This window comes from Equus przewalskii, chromosome 6, assembly GCF_037783145.1.
Source record: "Equus przewalskii isolate Varuska chromosome 6, EquPr2, whole genome shotgun sequence".
Lineage (NCBI taxonomy): Eukaryota > Metazoa > Chordata > Mammalia > Perissodactyla > Equidae > Equus > Equus przewalskii.
The window spans coordinates 5,567,443-5,581,713 of NC_091836.1; the positions used below are offsets into that span (position 1 = coordinate 5,567,443).

General features: G+C 43.8%; 1 protein-coding gene across 2 annotated transcripts in view; it reads right to left on the reverse strand.

Annotated features, from left to right (window-relative positions):
• The window catches only part of LOC103540055 (putative adhesion G protein-coupled receptor E4P), a 30,375-nt gene extending 20,176 nt beyond the window's left edge, over window positions 1-10,199 (reverse strand). For both annotated transcript variants that reach the window (XM_070622841.1, XM_070622840.1), the window contains exons 1-2: window positions 10,087-10,199; window positions 1,157-1,250 (exon numbers count right to left, since the gene is read on the reverse strand). In XM_070622841.1, coding sequence (XP_070478942.1) covers window positions 1,157-1,187 — 31 coding nt within the window. In that variant the 5' untranslated portion in view covers window positions 1,188-1,250; window positions 10,087-10,199. The remainder of the gene's footprint in view (window positions 1-1,156; window positions 1,251-10,086) is intronic.
• Window positions 10,200-14,271: the final 4,072 nt, after the last annotated feature.

The window sequence follows — 14,271 nt, forward strand, 5'->3', positions numbered from 1 at the left end:
ATTGTATTTAAGGATCCATACTATTACCCTGAAGCACATAACGTGGCCAGTTTTGCAAGTCAAAAAATACGCAAGCGTCAACAAATTGTCAAAGCCAGAACCACAGCCTGTTCTTGACTGACCCACAAGATAAGAATGGTTTTTACATTTTCAAGTGATTAAAAAAGTCAAAAGAAAAAGGATATTTCACAGCACGTGTAAATGATATGAACTTCAAATTTCTGTGTCTGCAAATTGAGTTTTATTGGAACATGGGATGTCCATTGGTTCGTGGAAGGTCTGTGGCTGCTTTTGCACTGCAATGTAGAGTTGGGAAGTTAAGGCAGAGACAAAATGGCTCACAGAGCTGAGAATAGTAATTATCTGGTCCTTTCCAGGAAAAAGTTTGTCCAGCCCTGACACAGGGTATTGAATATCACATGCTTGCTTATAAGATCTCCTTACAAACCCAGTCTTAAACAGGATATGACTCCTTCTAGGGTATTTTTTAAACTACCTTGAAGACCCTAAAGCCCAGAGCAGAAGGATAGATAGATCCAGAGCATTGTAACATAATGAGCTGCAATATTCCAAGCATGAATCCTCTTGATGGTTGCTCAGTGTAGCAGATGCTTGAAGTGTCCCTTAGCCTACCTCAAGGGGGATCCTGTGCATGCAGATAACTTACTGCATCCCTCTGTAAGGGGACATTTTTCTGCAGCCCATGGGGGGCAGACCAGAAATGTTTGGGGGTTATACCAGGAGTGGCTGTCAAGTAGTGAGGGATGAGGACTGGAGGAATAAGTAGCCCAGATTCATTGTCCATCTAAGGCACATTAGGTACTGTCTCTTGGAGGGTCCTCAGCGGGATTGAGTGCCAGTTACCCACAGCGGTAATCCCTCATTAATGCACCCTTCATTCACTTCTCCCTTCCCTCTCTGAATCCCCCCCTCCCTCCCTTTTTCTTGGGATCCCCTCCCAAATAAACTACTTACTTCCAAGTCTTTGCCTCAGTTCTGCTTTGGGGGAGAGCAACCAAGAAACTAATTATGAGGGTTTCTAATAGGACGGGCACACACAGTAATTTCTGAAGAAAGTGTTAAATTTGGAAGAGCGATCACAGCTAGGATGCTGGGATCAAGAGGAGAAGATATGGGAATTCTTTGTTCCACTCACCTGAGAGCAGCGGCAGGCACTTGCTTCCCATAGGACTGAGATTCCAGGAAATACAATCTGAGAAACGCTCTCAAGCAAGATGTGGCAAAGGTTCCTGGAATGAATAAGCCCCATGAAAATCAATTTGTATTGGCCACAGAGTTTAGAAGCCAGATGTCTGATGTTTATCAAAACCCTTTCATTTCTAGGGCCAGCGTGGTAGCACAGCGGTTAGGTTCACACGTTCCACTTTGGCGGCCCGGGGTTTGCCGGGGCAGATCCTGGGTGCAGACCTACACATCGCTTATCGAGCTGTGCTGTGGCAGGTGTCCCACATATAAAATAGAGGAAGATGGGCACAGATGTTAGATCAGGGCCAGTCTTCCTCAGCAAAAAGAGGAGGATTGGTGGCAGAGGTTAGCTCAGGGCTAATCTTCCTCAAAAAAAAAAAAAAAACTTTCATTTCTGCCGATTTTTTAATCCAACAATTCCACTTCTGGGAAATTATCTTAAGGAAAGGATCTTGCAAGGATGATCAAGCAGAACTGCTTATAGGAAGCAAGCTTACCACCCAGGAAACAGGAAACAAAAATGCATCCAGTGGAATATCCCACTGGAATCGAAAATCCTGTTCTATTGTGATCAGCAAAATCCAGAATGTGGAAAACTCTAAAGGACAAGCTACCCAGTTTCTTCATCCAAAAAAAAAAAAAATTTAAGGGGTGAAAAACACATAGAGGACCTAGATTAAGAGGCTTAGAAACATATCACCCAATCGCAGTGTTTTACTGGATCTCAAATCAAACAAATAATTTGTTAAAGGTTATAAGGCTAGAGATGTGATGCCATTGAAAAAATGATTGTTAGTTTTTCATAGATATGATCGTTCACTGCTAGTGTCCTCCCACGTCAACTCAGACAGCTGTTCCACAGGAAGCTATAGTTATGAGAAAATGGCTGTGTTTAAAAGAGTCCTGACATTTTGGAAATACATACTAAAATTTTTGCAGGTGAAATAGTGTGATGAGTCAAATTTATGTCAAGATTATTGGGGAGGGGGTGACTTGGGGCAGAAAGTGAGAGTAAAGATGAAACAAGATTGGCTAGATGTTGGTCATCTTCAAAGCCAGATGAAGGGTCTGTGGGGTAAATTTGCATGCAATTAGGTAAACTGTAAAACATCACGCAATCCTCAACCCAGTGACACATCCCTCTTAGGTATTACTATGACTCCAAGAGACTCAAAGTCTTAGCTAAAATTAAGAAATAATAAGGACGGGATCCTTAAATTCCAGAGTTGAGCACACCGCCTTCCAATACACCTGCTTATTTTACGTCTAAGAACTATGGTCCCAGAAGCTACAAATATCTACAAAAATGGTAAAATCTTACTGTGTCCTGAGAGTTTGGCTTGCTAACCATCAGGTTGGGGGCCCCAACATATGGTCAAAGGGAAGTGTGGGTTGCACCAGATAAAAGAAAAAGAATGAGGTCAGAGTCGACATGATGGTTACCATGACTGCCTCAAGGCTGAATTGTGGGCAGCAATAAAAATTACATTTTTAATCTTGACTTTCCCCAGATGGCTGGAGAATGATGCAGTAGTCTTCCCCTGCAGTTCGGACATTTAGAAGCCCTGGACACGAGATACACCGTAGCTGAGAAGGGCAACCAATCAGAGCTGGACTCAGCCCTAGCCTTGCAAACCCTGCAGTTTTTCTCATTAATTTTCTTTATTGTGGTCATAATAGCTTATAAAATAGTGAGATTTCAGTTGTACATTATTGTTTGTCACACACCATATAAGTATGCCCCTTCACCCCTTGTGCCCACCCTCCACCCACCCCACCCCCCGGTAACCACTAATTTATTCTCTTTGACCATAAGATTGTTTATATTCCACATATATGTGAAATCATATGGTGCGAACCCTGCACTTTTTGCCTTTAGAAACTAGCCACCCAAAGACCAATGGGGGGCCTCCCTGGTTTGCAAACTGTTTTTTTTTTTTAAATAAAGCCTCTTTTTCTTTAAAATTTCATTTTTGCCTTGTAAAGCTGCTCATTTCGGTTAACACACCCATTTGCAGCTAAATATGGCTGGACAGAAAATGTAGATTAAACTGCATTTTGGATTAGAGTCCCACCAAATGCTGTCAACCCTCTAGGGAATTACAACCTAGAATTGCAATGGCCATTATGAGGAAATTCCAATTAGGTGCAATCATTTAAGAAGTGCTTTTAAAAGCGAGGGCTTCCAACTTAAACAAACAGATCGTGACTCCTGTTTTAATCGGCAGGCAGGGGCTTCCAAAAGACTTCAAAATTCCAAAATAGCTTCATTGAAAGACTTGTTGCAAAAGGCTAATTAAAAAATTAAAGATGTAAGTGGTACCAAAAAGAAAAAAAAAAGAAAAAAACAGCAAAACTAACATAACTCCTACAGCTTCCTTCTAACTTCCTTTAGTTGACTGCTTATTCTAGCAATCCTCTGTCCAAATTGCCTTTACAAACAAAAGTTTTGTAACAAAAGACTTTTGTAAACAAAACTCCACCAAGTGACTTTACAGACACCCCTATATCTACCCTCGAAGGAGGGCCCCCATATGGTCCCCTCCCATATGATGGGACTCTGAGGGATTTTCTGTTAAACTGCTATGTTATGCTCTTAAACAGTCAAGGAAAACTTAAATTTAAAATTAACAAAATTCCTTGCCAAATTCTGGGAAATATCAGAGCTACAAATGGGATCCTGGAAAACTCGCAGAAGCTAGCTGAGGGTGAGAATTCTTCCTGGGATCAGCTCTCCCAGGTATCTGTAGCACCCAGTGGGAAGAGGAAAATAAAACACCTTTTGCACCCTCTGTGATGATGCCTCTTGAGTCCAAAAGGTTCCTCAATACGGCCAGAAATATTTACTGTTTGTCTCAGCCAAAAAGTAGCCACAAAGTAGCTCTGTGGTCAGAAATTGGCCAAATTGCAGAGCCTGATAGAAGCTTTTTTAAAGCCTTCTTCCTTAAGTTAAAATAAAACTATATTCCCAGAAGGAAAGAAAAACCCTCCAAAACCCTTGTAAAATCCTTTATGGGTAGATCAACATATGATGTCATTTAAGTTGCAACACAATGCTTTGAGGAATTGAGAGCAGCTGTGATATCTTACAAATCTTTGTAGAAGTACAAAGAAACGCAGCTCTAGAAGCAGTTCCAAGTTCACCCATTCCTTTTTATCAAACCCCAAATCTATCCTGTTTCTCTTGAAAGGCTTGTAACTCGCAGTCTCTCCCTGTGCTTTTGAGATGGCCCTGATTCATGGCAGTCACTCTGAAACAAAACTGTAAGATCTCTGTTTACATCTGTCTACGTTTATGTTGTTCATATACATGCACCACAAATATGTGGTATTTTTCTACCTCTGGGTAGTATTGTTAAAATTAATCTGTAAAAGAGCTCTATTTAATTGGCTTAAAGAAAATTAAGCACTTATAGAAATTAAATTCTCAGAAATATAATAAAAACTAACTCAAATGAATTTCAAGGTCATGTGATCTGGGAAAGTATTTGCTGTTAAAGCTAATTTGTTTGTTGGTTTAATTAAAATTGACGTGTCTTTAGAGTTATCAGCATTAAATATAATACTTTTATTTTACCTAAGCTTACCAAAGGTCAAATGAGTTCGTATCATTCTCTTACAAAATTTTTCAGCAAGAAAATAGCTTGGGATGATGTCTGACTTTGCCTAATGTCTCATGAAGTTTTTGTGGGTTGTCTAAATATCATTGTTTGGAACAGATAAATTAAACAGATGTAAGTTGGATAGAAAGTTTTTTTTTTCTATTAAAGATTGGCACCTGGGCTAACAACTGTTGCCAATCTTTTTTTTTTTTTCCTGCTTTATCTCCCCAACTCCCCCCCGTACACAGTTGTATATCTTAGTTTCAGGTCCTTCTAGTTGTGGGATGTGGGATGCCACTTCAGCGTGGCCTGATGAGCGGTGCCATGTCCATGCCTGGGATCTGAACCCTGGGCCGCCGCAGAGCACGTGAACTTAACCACTCAGCCACGGAGCTGGCCCCTGGATAAAAAATTTCTATGTGAACTTTTTAAATAGTTTCCCCAAATCTTTTTGGAAATACGAAACTTTAAAGTTTTGCTAAATTAAGTTAAATGATGAGTTAAGTTAAATTCATTGAATATTCAGATCATTTCTAAATAAGATAAAATACTGAAATATTAATTACTGCACATAAGTTTATCCATGTTTTGCTTTTTTTTTTTTTTACAAAGGAATTAAAGATATTTGGGTCTATTTGTAGCATATTTTGTGCCACACTGAGATATTTACTATGAGAAAGCACATATTCCCCCAAATTATAAAAAGTATTTGTAAATTTACCAAGCCGCAGAATGCTGTCAAAGACAGTTCATACTTGTTTATTTCTTTGTTTTCACTAAAAAGTATGGTTTTTAAGGTTACAAATTCTAATATATGTGATTTAAATGACTAGAAGTAATAACAGAAACACTACTATATGTTGGGGAAGTAGGATATGTGTTTTTGATAGAAGAAGTTATGAATGGAGATGCATTTTTTAAGGGAAAAGAAAGCCTCACTTTGTCCTAAAGTGAGGCTGGTTGTTCAGGAGGAGGAGGAGAATAAAGAACAAATTAAATAGAAAGTTGGGAAGACAGAAAGAGAGAGAATCTTTCCTTGTGTAAAGTTGGCTAAAGTCAAATGAATTTATTGTAAGGGTTATAAAATTAAGCTTTACAATCAGTAATGTACTTATGTAAAACTGGAACATAGTTTCCTCTCATCTGATAAAAAGAAAAAGTTTTCTTAGATTTTTGGTCTGCTCCTGACAAGAGATATGAAAGCTTTTTCTTTATTTTTTTAAGTAATCTGCCTAAAAAACAAATAATTTGTGTCCTGCCAAACTAATTTCCTGGGTTGTCTTTATCAGGCCTTTGATTACTGCTGAATCTTCTCTGTTAAAATTGTTAAGGTTTTTTCACATCTATGTAGACTCTATACTTGCCTGTGAAGGCTTTAGTTGTCACTATGGTTAAATGGATAACTAGGTATTATTGCACAGTGTCCTACAATCCTATTTGACCAAGCGTTTAAAAACCTTTTTGATTTTTTGGACAAACTTCCCAAAAATCAAATTCTAAATGAAGTCTTTTTTACCTCAGACTAACTTTGGGATTTGCCAGAGGGTCCCTGGAACATCTCCAAAGACTTGCTTTCTCTCCCTATAAAAAGGGCGGTGTTGAATTAATTAGGGTTATTTGATACGTTAAATCATATGGGAAGCATTGTCAAATAAGTAATACTAGGCCCTTCTTTATGGTGTGTTTGTGTAGATATGTGTTAGAAGCATTCCAGAAATTATATGAAATTCCTAAACTCTGGTATGTCCTGGTATAATGTTATCAGTCATAATTCCAGTCATCTTAATGTTACATGTTAATGTTACATATCGAGTCCTTGTGTTGTACGTTCACGTTACAGAAACGACCAAATTTTCTTGTCAATTTCGTTAGCGTGAACTCTCACCAGGTCTTTAACAATGAGCATCTTTATGTCTTTCCTCAGACAGTTATTGTTTTACTCTGATGCTTTGCAAAAGTGTCCCCACAAAAGTATTTCATCTTCAAGGAGATTCGTGGAAGGACTTTTGACAAGTTCAGATTTTTAATAACTTTAAAATCATAAAACTGAACTGGGTAAGAATTTCCGGAACTAGTGGAAAACTGGATTAAAACAGAACAACAATTAACAACATGGGACTGACTAAACTGAGGAGGATGGCTATAACTTTTATGACTTTTTCTTTGAAACATTACTAGTTCCTTGATATTTTGTTTTTCCAGATTTAAGGAGACTTTTTCTCTTAAGCTACCTGTGAATACAAGCAATTTGGTAGAGTGCACCCTTGTAAATAAAGATGAAACATTTACTTTTTATCCTTATTTGATCCTTCCACAATCCAGAAATTCTTGAGTATTCTATGGCAATATAGATAGTTATTTGCATAAGTTCAATAAGAAACTGTTCTCCCTGTAACAGAAGGAAATTGAAAATATTGGTTATATTACCAAGGCTTTGACTAGAATGCCGTATGTCAGAGAGACGTACATAGATTTGGATATGACCAGACAGATTTAAGAAACTCAGGCTGACTTTATGGAGCCCATAAAACCCCTTGGAAAAATTGGCCTGATACCTTGCTTACAAAGTTCCAGCAAAGCAATCTTAAGAAGAGCTTATATGGTAAATCACTATTCTTGCTGCACTTATGAAAATAATCAGGCCAAGTTTAATGCAAAGCAATTCGTTTTACTGTGATTATCTTTGATAGAAAAAAAAACAGGGGTAATCATAGAGAGAAAAATTATGTTTGCACATCTGTCTATAGAGGATTCTAATGCTTTAATTCTCTTCGAGGTTTCATTATATACCTATAAGCTGGATTGGATCCTGAATTCTTCTAGTTTTCTAAAATATCTGGCTGTGACTCTCCAACGTAACATTTCCAATTTTCTCCTACCCTTCAGCAAAAAGACTGCTCTTGAATCTCCTTGGAAGGGACTATGTCGACTCCTCCCTCCCTACCCAGATGGCAGTCAAACTCCAGGGACCTGAGCCTTGGGTACACTTCTCGCAGATGCAAAAGTCTCCACCTGACATCTAGTCCTGTGCAAACACTGAAGACCTCTTAACAAAACTGACGAGGAAGAGAAGTAGCCGGCATCAGGGTAGAGTTGCTCCCTCCCAAGATGCCAGACCAGAACTTCATACTTTAACCAAACATGAAACCCTTTCTTCTTCTTTTTCTTTATTTACTCCGGCATTGGCCTGGAAAGACAACACCATCATCTGTATCTCCCAGGCCATTGCTAAGGGGAGTAACCTTTCAGACTGCTTCATTGGCCATCAAAAAACTCTTATCTGGTCACGATGCTAGAGACCTCCTGGTCTGTTTCCCCGTCTCTGGTTAACAACCTTAAACTTAGGGAACTTTGCACCCGGGCTCTATGCAAAGAAAGAGACTCAGGCGAGAATACCCAGACTAAAACCATCTGCGTGGTCTACAGACCCTTAAAATTTTAGTGGCCTCCACAGTCACCACCTTTCCAGTCCTGAGCCACAGATTCAAATGGGAATTACGAGGAGGCATTCTGGATTCAGGAGTCACTTCCTTTGGAAGAACTTTACTTCCCTGGTTAGAAGTAAATAGAGGGGCCGGCCCAGTGGCACAGCGGTTAAGTGCACACATTCTGCTGCAGCAGCCCGGGGTTCGCTGGTTCGGATGCTGGATGCAGACATGGCACCACTTGGCAAGCCATGGTGTGGTAGGCATCCCACATATAAAGTAGAGGAAGATGGGCACGGATGTGAGCTCAGGGCCAGTCTTCCTCAGCAAAAAGAGGAGGATTGGCAGCAGATGTTAGCTCAGGGCCAATCTTCCTGAAAAGAAAAATTTAAAAAAACAAAGCTCCCCAAAAGCTGCGAGCAGCAGCTGAGAGTGGCACGAATGCCTTAAATTTTGATCATATCTCTCAGTTAAGCTGAGAGTCTGATCAAAACAGGAAAATGGTTAAAAAGGAGACTATAGACCCAAAATGGAGTCACTTGTGCTAAGTCCGCATCACCAAATTGAGACTTAATACCTCATCTAATTGCAATCTCAACCTTCCCCAGGAATGTAATCTGAACTGGTCAGTCTGGGGTTTCCTGGTCAACACTAGTGAGATAATCCTCCTCATAAACACCCTTTATCCTCCAAAAGAAGGTGACCTTGCTCAAAATCATCCCTGTTTTTTTTTTCATTTATGACTTCCCTGTCTCACCCCTCTCTGCCTTTTAAGACCTTTCTTTTTCTCTAGCTCTGTGGAGCGCCTTTCTATTTGCTTGACGGGATCCTTCCCGGTTTATGAATCATCGAATAAAGCCAATTTGATCTTTAAATTTGCTCAGTTGAATTTTGTTTTTTAACATCTGTGACCACCACCTCCCATTTTTCCTCTCTCCCCAGCTCCTGGCGAGCACCATTCTACTCTCTGCTCCTATGTGTTTGACTACTGTTAACTTCCACATATAAGCAAGATCACACAATATTTGTCTTTCCGTGTCTGGTGATTTCATGTGTCTAGCAAGGCTGATTTGGAGCAATTTTTGGCCAGGACCCACTGTAAGAAATACATTTTACATCCAAGAGCTAAAGGTGGGTGGGGGGGGGGAGCCGAGTTTCACAAATCAATATGCACTACATGCAGCATCTGACATTTTATGATTATAGTCCTTTTCATTTCTTTTAAAATGCTGGTTGTTACCTACCAAGTTGGTTCCATGACCCATCCCCCCACAAGTGGGTCATAAGCAGCTGCTTGAAAAAACACCGACCTGTGGATACTTTGACCATGAATAAAATACTCAGTTCTTTCACGGTGAGCCTGGCGTTGAACTGTGCTGACGTGCTTATTTTGGAAGTGAGGTGTGCGGCATGTGAAAAAGTTTGTCCATTCGCTAATTCACTCTGTGACCTCAGTAAACGAAGTCATCCTTTTACATCTTGTTTCATTTCTTCATTTTCAATGACAAATTGGTCATACATCACATTTGCTTCAGACTCTGTTTCTTCAAAGTTTCTTATTTTAACTCACCTTAAGCCTTTCATGCACAATTCACCGTCTCTTTTGAGTACGCTAGAGCGTTTCAGCATGTTCCACACCACCACACAATACACACAGTCCTTGCCCAAGAAGAAGTGGGCAATGAAGGTGAGACAGATGCCCCTACAGTAACTTTCAAGAAATAAAGCAAGAGAACCTGTAACAAGGGCTCCTTGAAAGTTTTTCCAGAGCCAGAACATTTTTCTAGACCCAAGATCACAAGTGAAACAGTTTCTATTTTCTATGGAAAAACACTAAACCACTTCTTACTTACCCACAAGATGAAAAGTTCTTGCTTTGCATCCAGGCTGTCAGCTTCTCAGAGCTAACAAAAAAGGAAGTATGTCGCTTCTTCTCTTGAGCTGGACTTCCTCAAGGAGTCTTGTGGGTGGCGGAGAAGGTCAGTGGTGTTGGTTGGGGAATTTGCATAATGCAGGGTCCATTAGTTCTCTTTTCATTCAAGTAATTGAAATAGTACATTGCCAGGGTGGACCATATTAAAGTGACTCAGAAAATGAACTTGAAAATGGTGATGGTGTCCAATGGGAAAACCCATAATGGAGAATGGTGCCAACTTCCATCCACACCAAGAAAATGGATCCAACTTTGAGGAGATTCCTTTAATATGGTGAACTTCCTAGAGAGTTGAAGGCTGCAATGTGGAAGACAGTCAGTGTATTACCCAGTTCCCTATCATAGTATCACTTCTCAGTTTACCACCTTGGGAAAATGATATACCGTATTCCTGGTCTTTGAGATAAGGTCATCCAACATAACACTCATCTACTTGACTGGTAGCATGCCCATTAGCATGGCGTCTTGAAATTTTCTTCTTGTTCATATTAGTAGAATCTTTGTAAGATCCAGCACAAATATGGCAAATACCCCCTAGTTTAACAAGTCAAAATACACACCTAGTGATTTACTCCTTGTCTTGATTTTATTACATTTACGAAACATGGCCTTACTATCCCTAATGATAGCATCTTGCCTTTTGGTTTCATGTTTATTTTTATAAATTAATTAGAGCCAACGCAATAAAATGTTCAAATAATCACCTAGGTATGGCTGTCTAGGCGGGCTGGCAGTCAGCCTCTCCGAGGAAGACTCAAAATATTTGCTCCATGTGATACTCAAAATGTTTCTTTTGAATGACAAATGACAGAGGGTTCAGACCTATAATTGTCAGCGGAGCTAAAGTGAAAACTGGATGGATATTAAATTGAAATGCCTGAATCCAAGAGAAGTCCCGGAAATTCTGAGCATTTCCTGTGCTCATAGCCTAATTCTGCATGTGACAGATTATTTGCACCAACAAATGCAAGAATTCCCATTTTCATGTGTGTCCTCCCATGCTGACTCGAAATTTGGCCATGTGGCTGGCTTTGGCCAATGAAACAACAGCTAACAGGACGCAAGCAGAGATTTGAACGGTGCTTGCTCACTGGGGCTTGCCTTCTCTTCCTGCACTTGGAACCCTAAGATCGCTGTGTGAATGAGACCGAGCTAGCCTGCTGGAGGATGAGAGGCCATGTCGAAGAGAACCAAAGCTCGCTACTCAATCATCCCTCACTCTGGTTGCCAATCTGCCAACCACAAGATGTAGGAGTGAGGCCATGCAGGATCATCTAGCCATCAGCTGACCCACCATCTAATCAAAAATGCATCAAAGTTTCCATCAGAGACCAGCCAAGCTAGACCAGAAGAAATGTCTAGCCATTCTACAGTAATTTTCATCTGAAATGAGCAGAGGCCCGAAACCCCTTCCCCCTCAGCCTCTCTGCGAGGACCAGCGCTGGCAGCAGGCGGTGGTGGGAGGCCACAGGGGCTCTCTAGGGCTGAGCTCAGTGAGAGCGATGGTTCTGGGTACTCAGCTGGTCACCATAACCAATTACAGGTCCTCGAGGAGAACTCATTCTCCAGGAGGAGGCTTTCCTCTCCTCCTACTTCAGGAAACCTGAATTCCAGAGGGGACTTTTACTGGGTTGGGCGACAGGTACTCACCTGGGATAGTTACATTTATTTCAGCTACTGCAATAAAGAGACGAAAAATGAGTCAGCCTCTGTGCCACGCCCAACCCACAGGGCCAAGGAGAAGCAAGGGCACGCCCTGAGCCTCCTGCCATCACTCTCCCACCCAAAATGGATCCTGAAGCAGAGAGGGGGCCCCAGGGTGTGTGGATGGGAAGATTGACCTGTTGGTGATGCCACATCTCGGGTAGCGTTGGGCCAGGGGGCTGGAAGTGCAACAGAGAGAAGGCAGAGTTAGAAGTGATGGAAAGAAGGACTCGACGAAACCTTTCGGTGGCCTCATGACAACCATCCCACCTGTGGATCCCGCCACTTGCTACCTGTGTGTGCTGCACCAGCCTCCCGCTCAGTGACCTCCCTTGGGACCAAGGCCCTGCTGCAGATCAGCCTGCTCCCGCCACCTCTCTAAGCCCAGCATGTCCCCTTTTCCGTGGGAGGTTCTTTGCTGCCGCTGCCCTCTGCACCATGGACTCGCTGGCACACCGAGGGCATGCCCAGACTCAGCAGCTTGCACAGAAAACTCAGGGGCTGCAGAGGGTGGACCTGGAGCTGATCGGGGATCCCGGTACCTGGAGCCCCACGATGACTCAGCCCCTTCCAGTCCCCTGGGTACCATCCCTGCCCTAGGGATGCAGGTGGGACCCTGCTGGATCTGAGCGTGCTGCAAGGAGCGAGGGTTGGAGGGAATCCAGCCTGCTCTGACAGCCCATTGACAGAAGGTCAGAGGTGATCAAGGTCCCTTCTCCCACAAAAGTTTCCTTAGCCTGGACTGCAATGGGGAAAAGGCCCCGGAACACCCAGCCGGTTCCCTGAGCTGCTTGGGACGCTATCAACATGTTGGAGGAAAGCTCAAATTGCCTGACGGGAAGATGAAAGTCTTGGGAATCCCATGACGAGTTAGGAAGCACGTGCAGGACATCTGGGTGACAGAGGGGGAAAGCCATGTGACCCGTAGGTTCTGCCAAGAGCAGTGGTTCACCCAGAGTGAGGAGAAAAGGGACAGGTGGCCAGGGAGAAAAGGGACATCCCGACGAAGCCGCTGGGTACTTACTCAGGGCTGTGGTCTGGGGCTGAGCAGCTGTAAGAAAGAGAAGGGAAGTCAGACCCAAAGCGCACGGGGGCCCCCCTGGACTCCAAGCTTGAAGAGGCTCAGTGGGGACACACCGAGCTGTAGCTTCTCACATGTCCCCTGCGTGGGCACAGCCAGCCACCGCCGTGCAGCTCTCAGGCCTCCAGGAGCTCCACCCTCGGTCCCACCGCCAGGGCCTGCCTGGCTGTGCCTGAGGGATCCTTCCCAGATCGCAGAAGAGGAAAGCCCCTCGCCGTGCCCAGGACAGGCCGCCCTAGCTGCACCATTGACTCCCCGTGTGAACAGCAAGGGGGAGTCCCAGCAGCCGTGGAGGAAGACCTCTTGTCCACAGCCCAGGGACAACAATTCGGAGACTGATCGAGGCGTCCCCGAGTCTCTCCTGGGCATCAAGCTCCAGCCCCAGCATCCTCGCTGGCTCTCGAGCATTCCGTGCTGCAGCCACCTGCCGTGCCCTATGCCCCACCCCACTTCTCCACTGCTCTCCGTGCCCTTCCCAAGTCACAGTCGAGCCTGGAATCCTGTCCTCCGAGTCGGCTTCTGGCAAGACCCAAAGGAATGCACCCATCAAGGGGTGAAGGTGCTCCATTTCCCAACCGCCCCCAACAGCCAAAGCTGTGTGCCCCCAGAAGGAAGCCCCAGAGAAAAGCGGGTGTGGACCAAGGGGTCAACCCTGCCGAAAAGTCAGAGGCTTGCTTGGTCTGCCCACACAGCGGTGGAGCTCTCTTGAACTCACTGGTGGTGCGGTCATTGCTCCCAAGCAGTTGTGGTGACTCGCCGTTGGCCAAAGAGGGGAGGGGAGCTGAGCCCACGCTTTCCCTGGAGGTCACGCTTTAGGGGCCAGCTGCCCCCAGGAAACCTCGGGCAGCACAGGATCTCTGGGAGAGGCTGGGGTGGGGAGGGACCCTGGAGTGGGAAGCGTGTCTCTTCTCAGCAAAGATCCCGCCAGAACGGGGTCCTGGGATTGGAGGCCCACCTGAGCAGATGACACCAGCATCCTCGTGGTGACCACAGTTGTGGCTGTTCCAGCCGTTGTGGGTGCAGCTCCACAGGTAGGACTCCTGGCCTGAGTAGCTCACGTTGTCCAGGACAATTGGCCCCGAGCCCTGACCAAAGCGAGCACTTCCTGGGGCTGACATGGCCCAGCCACAGCCCAGCTGGCTGCACACCACGTTGGCATTGTTGGTGTCCCAGTCGTCGTCACATGCAGTGCCCCATGAGCCTCAGTACAGGACCTCCACCTGGTCCTGACACCAGGCACCTGGGCTCACCAGCCTCAGGGCCAAATCTGATTCAGTCCCTATGGGGAGCACAAGAATATCTCCTCCATGTCTGGCTTGA